This window comes from Hemicordylus capensis, chromosome 6 (assembly GCF_027244095.1).
Source record: "Hemicordylus capensis ecotype Gifberg chromosome 6, rHemCap1.1.pri, whole genome shotgun sequence".
Taxonomy (NCBI): Eukaryota; Metazoa; Chordata; class Lepidosauria; order Squamata; family Cordylidae; genus Hemicordylus; species Hemicordylus capensis.
Genome location: NC_069662.1, coordinates 86,173,713 through 86,190,152, shown reverse-complemented (window position 1 = coordinate 86,190,152; position 16,440 = coordinate 86,173,713). Strand labels below are relative to the sequence as shown.

At 42.4% G+C, this 16,440-nt stretch overlaps 1 protein-coding gene across 5 annotated transcripts in view; it reads right to left on the bottom strand.

Moving 5' to 3' along the window:
• GLI3 (GLI family zinc finger 3) overlaps positions 1–16,440 on the bottom strand; it is a 376,435-nt gene that overhangs the window by 98,008 nt on the left and 261,987 nt on the right. For all 5 annotated transcript variants that reach the window (XM_053264771.1, XM_053264773.1, XM_053264772.1 and 2 more), the window contains 2 exons: positions 15,810–16,015; positions 4,993–5,133 (listed from right to left, as the gene is read on the bottom strand). In XM_053264771.1, the coding sequence (XP_053120746.1) occupies positions 4,993–5,133; positions 15,810–16,015 (347 nt within the window). The remainder of the gene's footprint in view (positions 1–4,992; positions 5,134–15,809; positions 16,016–16,440) is intronic.

Genomic DNA, 16,440 nt, shown 5'->3' with positions numbered 1-16,440 from the left:
CCCCCGTTTCACTTCTCAAGGCTCCCAGAAGTCTTCTGCATGCGCGCACATCGTGTGCGCGCTTCACGTCTCCGTGACGTGCGTGCAGAAGACTTTTGAGAGCCTTGAGAAGTGAAACTGGGGAAGGGGTGGCAGGGAGGTATCCTGCCGCCCCAATTACTACAGGAACTATGAGCGCCGGAGGGGGAAAGTGGCAGGAGGGGTAAGTAAACTCTCCCCCCGCTCTTAAAGCAACCCCCCACCCCAGTGCTGGACCACAGTTCAGCGGTTCCATGCACACCCCTAATTCACGATATGATTCACTATAAATGAATAACACAAATAAAGAAGAAGCTATGAATGAGACCTCAAATGCGTCTACATGGATGGAATTCCTAATGACAACTATGAAACAAAGAGTTCTGTGAGCACACAAGACTCTCTGTTTATTACTAAAAGTTGGAGGGTGCTGCTTATGTGTACAATTCCACCTGAGGGCAAAACCTCTAGTATTTGGCAGAGGATTTGGGGGAGTCTTTCTGCGTCCAGAATGATCCTTATTGTACCATGCCACACTGCCCTGAACCACTTAGGTCCTGGTATATGACGATGACATCACTGGCACATGTAGGGGCTTTTAGGCACTATGCACCAGGATGCCTCTGAGTACCAGTTGCAGGGGAGTAACAGCAGGAGAGAGGGCATGCCCTCAACTCCTGCCTGTAGGCTCCCAGTGGCATCTGGTGGGCCACTGCGTGAAACAGGATGCTGGACCAGATGGGCCATGGGCCTGATGTTCTTATTCCATACTCTGGACTTCTCTCTTGCCTTCTCCTCAGGGCACACATGTTTTAAGTAGCTCTTGGAAAGGCAAGGGAGAGTCTGGAATTCAGATTCATCTGAATTCTCTCATATTAATTTGTTCAGAATAATCTAAAATGCATATGCACAGTAATTGTGTGCATTCCCCTATCCTCTCCCATAACCTGCAAAGTGGTGTTCCACGAAGATCATCAATAGTTACATGTTATAGCTGGTTTATCTTTGTTTGAACTTGTCTAGTGCCAGTTCCTTCAAAATGGGATTAAGACCCTTTAAAAGAGATTATCAGGTGTTGTTGACTACAACTCCCCAGCTGCAATGACTACAATCATTCCCAGCTGCAATGGCCTTTGGCTGGGGATGGTGGGAGTTATAAGTCAATAACATCTGAGAATCCCTGTCACCTGAGGTCTTTTTAACTGAAGGTGCTGAAGACTGAACCTGGGGCCTTGTGCATGGAAAGCATACAATATACCAAGTGCTGCTTCCTTAATTGCCGCCTGTTTGATACTGTATGTTCATGATCCCCATGGACAAGCATCACATCTTCCAGTTTGCACTAACAGAATCAGCAGTCGACATAAGGCAAGCACACCACCAACAGGTTGGAAATGCTGACGTTGCAGTGCATGTCATGTCAGCCAGCAGCAATAGCACATCTCCAATCATGATATGTACTCCAAAGAACCACAACCTGGCAAAGGAGGGGCTGGGATCATGGGCCAAATCACTGAACTGTTATTATGGTAATGATTCCGTCCTGCTTAAAAGACAGACATCAAGGGTTGAGTCTTAAGTCTAGTCTTTAATTTCCCAAGTTAGAAAAGAGGTGAAAGTGTTTCACAGGATAACTTGCTTAGAGGGTGCTCTGTGTAATTTTCACAGCAATGCCATTTTGGCTCATTATGGCAACAGTAACTAGCTTCAAAGTAAGCCCTATCGAATTAAATGGTTAATAGAAGCGTGGAGGGGGGGAGGAGTCAAAATTTCTACAGACTATAAAATTTTCTTAGAATAACAATTACTTAGATCATCCACCAAAAGCAGTAGCAGAAATTAGAACAGAATCGAACATTCAAGGAAAATGACTTATTTTAGTTTGGCATTTGTGAGATTCCACATTAATTCAAATTTGACTTTTGTAAAATCCATCAATCTGGACAACTGGCCAATTTGATATTCCCTAGTTTGCAATTTGATACTTGATTACATGATACATGGCTGGTCACGACTTCCACTTTATCACAAGGATCAGCCAAGCAATGACTAGGGGCCAATATACATATTACACTTTAGACTTATGCCTAAGACGTTTTACTTGTCTATCAAAACACATAAAGTGTGGATGTAACAAATTGAACTCAGGGGGAATTCTGGGTTGGTCTCCTTTTAATGAATAAAATGGCTAGGTAACTTTTAAAAGAATGCTGAGCAACAAAGGAAACAAAATAGTGACACTAATGAATCATACATCTTTAATGCTATGAATTTGCTTTTTGTGAAGATTCACTTTAAACTAGAAAAAAATTAATATGGAAAGTTTAATAAATTTGAAGGTTCTTCTACACTTCCCCCATTTGAGCAGTAAATAAAATTGATTAATGCAGAAATTCATTTTCCCCCAGTTTCCTTCCCTGATACCTCTTCAAGCCTCACTCTCAAAACTGTTCTGTGAATTCTTAACTCAGGGCAGAGCCACACATTAGTTTTGAAGCAATAAAATTAGGAACATAGGAACATAGGAAACTGCCATATACTGAGTCAGACCATTGGTCTATTTAGCTCAGTATTGTCTTCACAGACTGGCAGTGGCTTCTCCAAGGTTGCAGGCAGGAATCTCTCTCAGCCCTATCTTGGAGAAACCAGGGAGGGAACTTGAAAACTTCTGCTCTTCCCAGAGCTGCTTCATCCCCTGAGGGGAATATCTTGCAGTGCTCACACATCAAGTCTCCCATTCATATGCAACCAGGGCAGACCCTGCTTAGCTAAGGGGACAAGTCATGCTTGCTACTACAAGACCAGCTCTCCTCTCCACATGCAATGACCATTTTCACACAAGAAAGTGAGAAAATCATTTTTCTTTGACAGGGTAACACTGGAGATTTTTTAAAGGGGTATGTCTCTGTGTTATAAACAACTCACATAAAAATGCAGACATTCATCTCTTGCTACCTTTGTTTCACCTTCTCCTCTCCCCTTCCCATGTGGTCTTCGCTGCTGTTAACATTTAGGGCCGCTTCAGACAGCACGCAGAACCACAGTTTAGTTAACAAGCCTGCACTGGCACGACAGATGAAAACCCAATCTTGGTTTGTTTCACCATGTCATTGTTTGTTTGAGTCCCACCCCTTCTCTTTACCTTTCATGATCTAAGTTTACCTCTTTCTATGTGAGAGCCCGGCATAGGCAGAGCTACTGAAAAAGGAACCAAATTTAAACCACAATTGAGGGTGTAGACATCATGCAAGACCATCATAAGGACAAATTAACTAACTTCAAACCTTGAGTTCAGATCGTAGTTTGCCTGCCCTAAATGAACTATAGTTTGTTGACTGGCATGGGTTCAGGCACAGACAAACTAACCACAGACAAGTTAGACAAATTAAACCAATAAACCATGATTCCATGTAATCCGAACATGCCCTTTGAATGCAAGCACTTTGAGCAGGGAGACATCATTTTTGCTTATGATATTTTGTAAAGTATCATATATTATATTAATTCTCGTAGACGTGCCTCTGTGGGGATGCGTCCCGGCAACACAGCGGATTGGCTGGGCAGCGGAGGCGCCGGATTGGCTGGGCAGCATTTGGCCTTGTAGGGAAGTGGCCGCTTAGGGAGGAAAGGAAAAGAAGGAAAGCGGGAAAGCGGAGAGGAGAACTGAACGGACTGGGGCAGAAGGGAGGAGGTAAGCTGCAGGGAGAGAAAGCGGGGGAGCCTGGCTGGGCAGAGACAAATGGCTGGCTGCTTCGGAAGATGCTCGCTAGAGGGAGGGCCATGCAGGAAGGAGCCGGCTGAACGCTTGGCAGCCCGAGTCCAACACTGGGGACTGGAGGAAGGAGGAGGCAGCAATGGCCAGCGGGGAAAACACAAGCAGGCTAAAAAGCATGGGGGGGGGGAGCATGAATGAGAGAGCAAAAAAGAGAGAAAGAAAGAGGGGGAAACGGAGGAGGGAGCAAGCTGGGGCAGAAGGCTTGGGGGGAGGGGACTGGGTAGAAGGCTTGGGGGGGAGAGCAGACTGGGGCAGAAGGCTGGGGGAGGGGACTGGGGCAGAAGATGGGGGAGTGTACTGTGGAGGCAAGCAGCGGGCCGTGGAGCTGGCGGGCCTGGCCTGGGGACTGGTGGTGGCCGCAGACTCTAGCGAGTGAGAGAGGCACACGGGGGGGGGGGAGAGACAGCGTGAGCAAGAGAGGCGCGGGGGGAGGGAGATAGCCCAAGAGAGAGAGCTGCGGAGGGGAGGGAGACAGCATGAGCGAGAGAGGCGCGGGGGGGGAGAGAGACAGCGCGAGCGAGAGAGGCACGGGGGAGACAGCGCAAGCAAGAGAGAGGTGCGGGGGAGACAGCGCGAGCGAGAGAGGCGCGGGGGGAGAGACAGCGCGAGCGAGAGAGGCGCGGGGGGAGGGAGAGACAGCGCGAGCGAGAGAGGCGCGTGGGAGGGAGACAGGGAGGGAGACAGCATGAGCGAGAGAGGCGCGGGGGGGAGAGAGCGCGAGCGAGAGAGGTGCGGGGGGAGGGAGACAGCGCAAGCATGAGAGAGGCGTGGGGGGAGAGACAGCGCGAGCGAGAGAGGTGGTGGTGGGGGCAGAGCGAGCAAGAAAGCTGTTGTGGGGGGAACAGAGCGAGTGAGAGGGCCGTGGGAGGACCAGCCAAACAAATTCTCCCAACTAACCTAAAAAAGGAAGTGAACTACTGCACAGATGCTCTGTGCAGGGTCAGTTAGTGTATACTAATGCAGTAATACTACTGCTAATGCAATATAATCATCGCCACCACCACAAGGGGATACCATCTCAAATTAAATATATTAATTGTCCTTCACTTAAAATGATGTTAAGTCTCTGGATAACACTAATGGTCTCTTGCATTTCCAAGACACTCAGTCCCATTTTGTCCTTGCACTTCTTTTGCCAATAACATTTTTTACAGCAGGTTCAGGATCATCACTTAACCATTAGTTACATTATCACTTACTGTCCATGGCATGGAGATATTCCATATGAAGGGCACCACCCGTGGCAGCTGAAGGGATGATATCCGCATATGGACTGCGCTGACCAGCCAGTAGAGCCATCTGATGGTAGTATTCAGCTGGACTAACTCCAGCATGTGGAGCTAAAAAAAGGACCAAAAAAAGCATCATTGAATGATATATGGTAAATAGGAAGTAACATTTTCTTGCTTTTCTTCCTCCTTTTGCCTGTACTGGCAACTTGTGTTTTGTATTGTTTTTAATAATACTGTATAGCTGTAGTGATATGATGTTTGCTTCCAGTGCATCCCATGAAGTAACAATGCATTTCACTGGCCAACATCCAGGACTTATCTAGGTGGTGCACAGTGGATTTCAGAAGGAAGGGGAGATTGTTGAAAATTGCCCCTTCCACAGCTCGAACAATGGTGCAACATTAGTTGTTTGCACTAGCTGGATGTCGGCCACTATATGTAAGTATTTGTACAGTGCTTTGAATGTTCAAAGCAGTTCACATGAATTATTTTATTGTGATCCTTACAACAAATTTGTAAGGTAATATCTCATATTGCAGGTACAGAGTTGAGGCTGAAATGGAGTTGTGAGGGGGCTAGTATGTTCCCCTCCCCCTTGAATCTGAACTTAGAAACTTCAGTCACTCACTATGATGTCTTCATTGACTTTTTGTGTGGATAAAATCTCATGTATTCAGGCCAAACTGGATTCTACAGTTATCACAGAGTCTACTGTAGAGGTGTCCAGCAACTCCTCTTACAGAATTATATTAGATCAGTTTGTGACTCCTGAGGCTGAGGACAAGCTGCTTCAGGCTGTACAATGTACAACCTGTTCTTGACTCTTGCCCAACCTGGCTTATTTCATCTGGTAATCATATTATCAGAGAGGGTCTGGTAAATGTTATAAATGCTTCTCCAAAGGAGGGCAGGATGCCTCCTTGTCTTAAGGAGGCTATTATTAGACCACTCTTGAAGAAACCTACATTAGATTCCTTGGAGTCAGCCAATTACAGACCCATTTCGAATCTTTCATGGTTGGGCAAGGTGATTGAGTGGGTAGTGGCCTCTCAGTTCCAGGCAGTTTTGGTTGATACAGATTATCTAGACCCATTTCAAACTGGTTTTAGGGCAGGCTATGGGGTTGAGACTATCTTAGTCGGCCTGATGGATGATCTCCAATTGGCTCTCAACAGAGGGAGTGCACTGATCCTTTGGGATCTCTCAGTGGCTTTCAATAGCATTGGCCATAGTATCCTTCTGGGTCACCTGAGGGAGGTGGGATTGAGTGGCACTGTTTTACAATGGTTCTATTCCTACCTCTCTGGTAGATTCCAGATGGTGCAGCTTTGAGACTGCTGTTCTGCAAAGCAAGAACTGAAGTGTGGGGTTCCATAAAGCTCCATACTGTCTCCAATGTTCTTTAACATCTACATGAAAATGCTGGGAGCGATCATCAGGAGGTTTGGTGCTGGGTGTTATCCATATGTTGATAATACCTAGATCTATTTCTCCATATCAGCCTCATCAGGAAATGGCATAACTTCTCTAAACGCCTGCTTGGAGGGATAACTGAAGTTGAATCCAAATAAGATGGAGGTACTGACTGTGGGGAGTCAAGACACGAGAGATGGATTCCATTTGCCTGTTCTCAATGGGTTTATACTACCCCTGAAAGATAATGTACGTAGCTTTCCTTGGGAGTACTTTGGCTGTTATATCAGCTATGCCTGTTTCTGGAGGGAAATGACCTTAAGACAGTGGTGCATATGCTGGTAACCTCCAGGCTTGACTACTGTAATGCAATCTATGTGGGGCTGCCTTTGTATGTAGTCCAGAAACTACAACTGGTACAGAATGCAGCAGCCTGACTAATATCTGGGACAACCCGAAAGGACCATATAACACAGATTTTAAAGGAACTGCACTGGCTGCTGCTATGTTTCTGAGTGAAACACAAAGCAGAGGCGTAGCTGTAACTAAACGAAAGGGTTCAAAGAACACGGGCCCCCAGCTCCTGAGGGCCCTCCAGATCCCTCCCTCCCTATTTTCTTCATTGTCTCCCTCACTCTGGGGGGCCGCCCGAGAGAGAGATGAACAAGGGCCCCCTCTCCCGTAGCTACGCCCCTGACACAAAGTGCTGGTTATTACCTATAAAGCCCTCAATGGCTTGGGTCCGAGGTACTTAAGAGATCACCTTCTTTGTCATGAACCCTGTTGCCTACTGAGACCATCTGGAGGTCCGGTTAAGATTGCCATTGGCTCATTTGGTGACTCGGGACTAAGCCTTCTCTGTGGCTGCCCCAGGGCTTTGGAATATGCTTCATGTCAAAATAAGAGCATCTCCAGCTCTGCTTTTAGGAAGACCCTCAAGACACATCTGTTCTCTCAGGCTTTTAACTGAAATTAATTTTAAACCGTTTAATTGTTTTTATTCTATGAAATTGTTTTAATTCTTTTTACTCTGTTTTATATTTGATTTAAATTGTGTACACTGCCTAGAGATGCACATATCAGGCTGTATATAAATATAATAAAAATATAATTGGTAAGATTGTGCTTTATATATATGAACAGCTCACTTGTTAATAATCCAGTTTTCAAAACTGGCAAGGAAACAAAAGCACCTTAAATTTCTTAATTTAATTTTAAATTGCAACTTTATTATAAGCATAAAACTTGCCTCATACCACTTCACCATCCATAAAGTGTTAAAGAAAAACATTGGGGCAAAAGTCCTTACGGGAAATCATTGATTTTAAAGTTTTACAGTATTAAACTGCGGTATCTTTCCAGACACACTTAAAATACTTCCTGAGTTTTCTGACATAAGTGTCTGGGTTAACTAACAATAACATTAGCAGAAAACTTTAAAAGGCGAGCCTGCAGAACCTGCAAGAGCATGAAGTGCATATAAAGATAAATTACAGTGGTAGTGCTCTTTTCCCTGAGAGCTAGCTTGCTTGCTTATTTATTTATTTAATCATATTTGTACACCACCCCAAATTTCCATCTCTGGGCAGTTTACAGAAACACAGAACAAACGAAAACAGTAATTAAACCTTAAAACTATTTGAAACCACTAGTTTACTTTAAAAGTTTAGATTAATAAATGTAGAATTTTTTTTTTTTTAAATCAGAAATGGGGAGGCTGTTATTTTGGCAGGGGGCACCTTTCAGGGTCTTGGGGCGGCAACAGAAAAAGCCCGTCCCTGTGTAGTTACCAGATGAGCTGATGGCAACTGCAGACGAACCTCTCCAGATTATCTTAATGGGCAATGGGACTCATAGTGAAGAAGATGTTCTCTTAAACATCCTGGCCCTAAGCTGTTTAGTGCTTTATAGGTTATAACCAGCACTTTGTGTATTGCCTAGAAACATAGTGGTAGCCAGTGTCATTCTTTTAATATAGGAATAATATTGTCTCTTCGAGATGATCCAGAGACCAACCTGGCTGTCACATTTTGTACTAACTGCAGTTTCTGGACTACATACAAGGGCAACCCCACACAAAGTGCATTGCAATAGTCAAGTCAGGAGGTTACCAGAAGATGTACAACTGTTCTGAGGTCATTTATCTCAGGAAATGGATGCAGCTGGCATATCAGTCAAAGCCAGTAGAAAGCACCTCTGACCACCATCTCAACCTGGGACACCAGGGAGAGGTTTGGATCCAGAAGCACACCCAGACTGCATACCTGTTCCTTCTGGAGAAGTGTGAACTCATCCAGAACCAACAGATCAAATCAATCTCCTGAGTTCCAACCCCAAACAATAAGAACCCCTGTCTTATTTGGGTTCAATCTCATTTTGTTATCCCTCATCCAGATCATCACTGCTTCTAGGCAAGCAATTAGGGAGATTATGCCTTCTCCTGATGACATTGGCATGGAGAAATAGATTTAGGTGTCATCAGTATGCTGATAACAGCCTGCACCAAATCTCCTGATGATTTCTCCCAGTAGATTCATGTAGATGTTAAAGACCATTGGAGACAGTATGGAGCCCTGGGGGATGCCATAATATAAAAGTTCATGTTTTGAAGAATAGTAACAACTCATTCAGGTGTTTAAACCTTATGGCCTGCAAATGAATTGGGCTGTTATGTGTTTCATTGGGAAATCAGCTGTACACTTAAGAATCTCGGGCAGTTTTAACTTTTTCTAAAGTAACTTTAATCCACCAAAACCGTAAGGAAAATCTTGGTGATACAGGCTATAGTAAGAATCCTAGGAACAAATTTATTTATATTTATTTAATTCCATTTTTCTTCCAAAGAGCTCAGTTTTTTGTATGTGGTTATTTTTATCTTCATAGCTAGAGATGTAAAATGTCCACAAATTTTGAGGGGGGGAAACCTATGTTGGATCCCTCAGAGTTAGGAAATTACAGGCATGTCTCCAAACTCCTATGGTTGTGCAAGTTGATTGAGAGAGTGGTGGCCCCTCAGCTCCAGGCAATCTTGGAGGAGACAGATTATCTGGACCAATTTCAAACCAGTTTCTTAACAGGCTATGGCGTAGAGACTTCCTTGGTCAGCCTGATGGATGATCTCCAACTGGGAATCATCACAGGGAATGTGACTCTGTTGCTCCTTTGGGTCTCTCAGCAGCTTTCAATATCATCACCCATGGTATCCTTCTGCATTACCTGAGTAAGCTGACATTGGGAGGCACTGTTTAATAGTGGTTCTGCTCCTACCTCTCAGGCAGATTTCAGATGGCATCACTTGGAGACTGTTATTCTTCAAAGCATGAACTTTTGCATGGAGTCCCACAGGGATCAGTATTGTCTCCAGTGCTTTTTAACATCTACATTAAACCGCTGGGAGAGATAATCAGGAGATTTGGTGTAGGGTGATATCAGTACAGTGGTCCCTCGACTTACGAACTACTTGACATAAGTATTTTTCGAGTTACAAACGGCAGTTTTAGATCCGGTTTTAGATGGGGTTTCCTCGACTTACGAATTTTACATGCGGTTTCCTTGACTTGCCTGCCTGTTTACTGCCTGTTTATTCTTGAAAAGAAATGTTCCTGTGCAGTTTGCAAGCCTTACTGGGGGTCTGGGTCTTTTTTCTAGGCTCCGGAACGCATTAATCCATTCCCAGTGCATTCCTATGGGAAACCGCTTTTCGACTTACGAACTTTTCGACTTACAAATGTGCATTCGGAACGGATTAATTTCGTAAGTAGAAGGACCACTGTACACTGATGACACTCAAATCTATTTCTCCATGTCAACTTCATTGGGGATGGCATAATCTCCCTAAGTGCCTGTCATGATATCCTTCTGCACCGCCTCTCAGGTATAGAGATCGGGGATGGTGCATTGGAGTTGTTTCAGTCCTTTCTTGGGGGGAGGTTCCAGAAAGTTGTGCTGGGGGACTTCTGCTCAACTCCTTAGTCTGTGGGATCCCACAAGGGTCAGTATTGTCCTACATGCTGTTTAACATCTACATGAAACCAGTCATTTGGGGTTTGGACTGAAGTGTCATCAATATGAAGATGGCACTCAGCTCTACCTTTCCCTAACATCAGATCCTAGGTAAGCAGTGGATGTACTGAACCAGGGGCTGGAGGTGGTGATGGGCTGGATGTGAGCTAGCAAACTGAGGTTATATCCAGACAAGATGTAGGTACTGCTGGTCAGCAGAAAAGCTAATCAGGAAAGGGTGATTCAACCAACTCTGGATGGGGTTGTACTCCGCTTGAAAGATCAAATTTTCAGCTTGTGGGTGTTGCTGGACTGGGCTCTGCTTTTGGATGCTCTGGTGGAAGCAGTGGTCAAGGGTGCCTTTCAGCTAGTATGCCTGCTGTGTCCCTTTCTTCAGAAAGCAGATCTGGCCACATTTATCCCTGCAGTATCACATCACGGCTGGATTACTACAATGCACTTTACATTGGGCTGCCCTTGAAGAATAATAATAAACTTCAGTTGCTGAGGAATGCAGCTGCCAGGGTTCTCTCTGGAACTGCTCACTTGGAGCATATTACACTTATTTTCTAAGAGCTGCACTGGCTGCTAATCTGTTTCCAGTTTCCAGATCCAATTCAAGGTGCTGGTTGTTACCCTTAAAGCCCTTAATGGTTTGGGCCCTGGATACCTGAAGGGCTGCCTGCTCCCAAGGGTTTCTGCCCGTCAAACAAGGTCGTCAGGGTGGCCTTTGCTCCATGTGCCGACATTGAGAGTGGCTAAATTGTCATGCATGTGGGACATGGAGTTCTCTGTTGTTGTCTCCAGACTGTGGAGTGCTCTCCCAGTCAATGTCTGCTCTTTGACATCTGTGGCTGCTTTAAAAAAACAACTAAAGACCTTTTTATTTTTATTATTTTCACTCCTTAGGGGTTGCCAGGCCTCTCAGGTGTTGTTGGTTTTTTTGGGGTGGGTGGGGTGGGTTGGTGGTTGTTTTATGGCTTTTAATGTTTAACTGATTTCAAGGTTTTAAATTGTTTTCATGGAATTTTACTGCATTATAACTTCTGTAAACCGCCTTGGGATAAACTATGACCCCATCCCCGGGAAGGGGTAGGATGGAAACAGAAGGAAGCAGATCTCAAGCTATCCAGTTTAGATGCTCAGGCTTTGCTACCCCCAACTAACTTCTTGCAGCATCCCCCTTTGACTTTTTAAACTTTCTCCACACAAGCAGACAGGGAAATAGGCTGCTTGTTTCCCTGCAGGAGGGTGAAACACTTTGTCCAAGTTCTCTGAGTTGGTTCATCATCTCGCATATAAACAGGGGCCAAATCAGAAGGGTACATAGGAACATAGGAAGCTGCCATATACTGAGTCAGACCATTGGTCTATCTAGCTCAGTATTGTCTTCACAGACTGGCAGCGGCTTCTCCAAGGTTGCAGGCAGGAATCTCTCTCAGCCCTATCTTGGAGAAGCCAGAGAGGGAACTTGAAACTTTCTGCTCTTCCCAGAGCAGCTTCATCCCCTGAGGGGAATATCTTGCAGTGCTCACACATCAAGTCTCCCATTCATATGCAACCGGGGCAGACCCTGCTTAGCTAAGGGGACAAGTCATGCTTGCTACCACAAGACCAGCCCTCCTCTCGGTACTATATCCACTACTCCGCAGATCCAAGAGGAGGGCAGGCCAGAGGAATGCAGGCAACAAACAAACAAGGGCCTTAAAAAGGGCGTAGGTCTCTGTTTTCGTCTAGTAAAGCTGACCCTGTGAGGGGCAAAGGGAGAAATGCATTTGGGATTTGAGAGTTCTTTGTTGATCTTAATTGTATAGGACTAGAATTGTAATTATCTAAAACTTTTCATTGTCTTACATAAGATATCTTTTTATTTCATAGTTGTTAGCATTCTGAAAGAGCAATGGGTAGGAAGAGATAGCAGTATATTAACATCATCCCTTGTAAATATTTCATGCATTATTTTGATTGAGAAAATATTTCATAAGAGGTTCCTAAATCTCCCATTTTTGCACTTCTGACCTTGGGGGGAAATGTTTTCCCCCATGAATTTTTCAGGGTTTTTTTAATTCCAGGCCTTCACATCTCTATTCATAACAACTCTGTGAGGTTGCATGGGCTGAGAGATTAGTAACTGGCCCTAATGATCAAGGGTCCATGAAAAAAGATACCAATGTATATATATTTTTAAACTTTGTTATTTTAATGCAAAACATATGATTTGGAACATTTAGTTCTGTAATACTAGAGTTCTTTCACTGCACTTTGCCTCTTTTACTCAGAAGAGATATGATATTACACTTGCCTAACTGTACTGTGACATGTGTTTATAGGAATTATATAATTATAAATATAAAGCAAAGAGCTCCTGGAGTACCTGAAAAAGTACCACCATGCAACATCTATATTTAATATAACTCATTTCAGTAACATATTTTGAACAATAATCTTGATAGGCATGAAATTATTTTGGTAGTTCTAAACATAGCTTCTGTGGTATTAATGAATGCTTTGGCAATTCCAAAACTTTCTTTATCACTCTATCACATGTGATAAAGAAAGTTTTGTGTAATATAAGCTCTGATTGACAGCAGGTCATTAACATTTATTCTCATAAGAGCAAGCACCCATAAGTAATGGACTATCTGTAAAGGTATATATTCTTATATGTAAGGATTAATTAGCTACGGTATTATCCATTTGGGCAGTGAGCACAGCTCATTTTTCAAATTCAGCTAAAGGCAGATTGTCTCTGTTTTGTAAATCTGCCATTTTTATTGTGGGGAGAATTTCTCTCTTAATTAGAACAGCATTTTAATAGTCTTTCATATGTATTAGTTATCTAATATGACCCATTACAGCTCAGTTTAGCCACAATTACCATTTTGCACATTACATTTTTGAATCAGCAGTTTTATTACTGTACAGTTAACAGGACCCAGTTTTTCATTGCTCATTCACACATAATTTTTCCTGAATGTAGATTTTCTTTTTCTCTATGGGAATTATAGATGTTCACTTACTAATGCTATATTAACTTAGGGTAGACACACACAGTCTTCTTTAGAAGTGTCAATCTATATTAACTTTTTCTGTCATTTTTTCAGAATTCATACTGACGTTATCCCGGTTTTGTGAATACATGTCATAGGAACTAGGAAGCTGCCATATACTGAGTCAGACCATTGGTCCATCTAGCTCAGCATTGTCTACACAGACTGGCAGTGGCTTCTCCAAGGTTACAGGCAGGAATCTCTCTCAGCCCTATCTTGGAGAAGCCAGGGAGGGAACTTGGAACCTAGATGCTCTTCGCAGAGTGGCTCCATCCCCTGAGGGGAATATCTTACAGTGCTAGTCTTCCATTCATATGCAACCAGGGCAGACCCTGCTTAGCTAATGGGACAAGTCATGCTTGCTACCACAAGATCAGCTCTCCTCCTGTCCAAATTATGAGACACTATGGTGAGTGTTTCTGACCATGCTAATCCACAGTCCATATATACACAAAAGTGCAACCAGTAGGAGAGCCAAAACTCAAAGCAGAATGATAAAAAAAGGCAAACAAAATGATGTGTAGTGAAAGGGCATATTTTCTATTTTAATTGTTATATAAGTGCATTTAGTACATTTCTGGAATTTGTAATTGTTTTGTAATATTTAGTTTCCCCAAAGAAGGGCATATATGTTTGAAACACAATGTGAAATTTGAAAAATATGTGGCAAGAAGGCAACCCACCAGCATTGCCTTTTTCATCATTCTGCATATATATGGAAGGAAGCATTCATGTGGGTTCAAATGCTTTGTTCCATGAAAGAATTGTGGAGGGTGGGGTGGATCTTTTTTTTTTTTTTGCCATTTAAAAATTTTATTGATGTTTACAATATCTTAACAATCTAGTTACACTTAATTAAGTAAATATTGACTTCCCGCTTACCAGTCTGCATGGTTCTTGTAAACTATACATATAAGCCATTGCTGTAATATTACAAAACATATATACTCCACCTTACAATTCGATTTTACCCTACCCCAACCTGCTGTGATACTAAATTTCAAACCCTGCTGAAAGGTCCATGGTAGAAAAATAGTTTTTTAAGTAAAGTAAGAAAGGTTCCCAATCTTCTTTAAAACATTCCAAGTTTTCATCCCCTATAAGTGTTGTAAGTTTTGCCATCTCCACATATTCCAAAATTTTTATCAGTCTTCTTTTGAAGGCATTTTGTTATCTTTCCATTTCTGAGCATATACTATTCTAGCCACTGTGGCTGCATAAATAAAAAAAAGTTAAATTTCTTCTAGAGGACTCTCCTTAAGTTATTCCCAACAAGAAGGATTCTGGCCTCTTAGGAAATGTCATTTTAAAATTTTTCTTCAGCTCATTATATATCATATCCCAAAAGGCCTTTGCCTTCCCGCATGACCACCACGTATGAAAGAAAGTTCCTTCACATTGTCCACATTTCCAACATTTGTTTGAAACATTTTTATACATTAATGCTAATTTTTTCGGTGTCAGCTACCACCTGTACATCATCTTTTAACAATTTTCTTTCAAAGTATAACATGCAGTGAACTTTAAATCAGTTTTCCATAATTTTTCCCAAGCTGCCATCTCTATATTATGACCCACATCTTGAGCCAGGGTGGGGTGAATCTTGAAATAATGGCCATTAAATTCAGATAAATAAGATGGCACCAATAATGTTGCCGCACACACTGCTGAAATCAGTTGTTACAAGATCCGATTAACTTGTTCCATTGGTTTATATGGAACTTAATCACAACTAAATGTAGCTGGATCATGGCTATTAATGTTTGCAAACATAAAAAGATAAAACAAGCTTCTAAGATTTGAATTCAAGAGAACCCTGCTTAAATAACCTTCTAAGATATATGTCAAGCATTCTGTCTTTTCAAATGAAGGAAAATAAGAGCCATTTCTGAAGTTAGCAAGACAAAAATGAGAGTGGTTGCTGGCATGCAGTCACAGTCTTTGTCTTTTTAATTGAGGCAGAAGTGTTATTGTCTTCCTTCAATATATTGCTAATGTAGGACCATATTTCTACTTTACTATGGTATAAGCAAAATGAAAGGTACACTCATTTTCTAATCCATATAAGAAGGCGGGATATTAGAAGCAATAAATATCCTTTGATTTTTAAATTTTGAATAAGATGCTATCTTTGGTTGATGTTTCAGTGAAATGTACAAATGATCAGTTATAGGCTGATGAAGTATTGAAACATTTATGACATAATAAATGTGGGCAAATCTGCTGCAACGGATGGGAAGAAGTTGAAGAGATACTTGGACAAGATTAATATAACTGTTGCCAAACTGACAGCAAACAGGAAGTCAGTCTGAAACTCACCATCAGTAGGGCTGAGTCCACGGGCTGCTGATATCATTGATAGGGAAGGACTGCTATGCAGTGATCTTATGTAATCCATATAAGGGTTAATGTAGGGATGAGGTGGGCTAAAAGGAGATTCTGATGCTGCAGCAGGGTTCCTGTGTGGGGAAATTCTGATGAACGGCAAATCTGAATAAGTTGGGCTGCTTGACAGAGCAGAAGGCCTAAAATATAAACATAGAAACATATTTAAATAATTGCAACGATGTTCAAAGTAAATGGTTAGCTACAATAACAAACCATTAGAAAGAATACAATTATAACAATATATATTCTAACTTTCCAAATGAATAAAAACAGCCATTTCTAAAGTTAGCCACACAAAAATGGTATAAGTGGTTTGTGGCATGCAGTCCAAGTTTTCTCCTCCTCCTTTTAAAAATTGAAACAGAAGTTTTATTGTCATATATATGTAGCATTGAGAGAAGACAATTTTATTTATTTATTTATTTATTTAATTCATTCATTCACCTCCCCACCCCACAAAGTGTGGCAAGAAAATTATAATCCAATTATAATCCATTATTTTCAGTTCATGGCCAGAACACTAAAAATAGGGGAGCTGTTGTTATCCCTAAAAAGTGTTTGC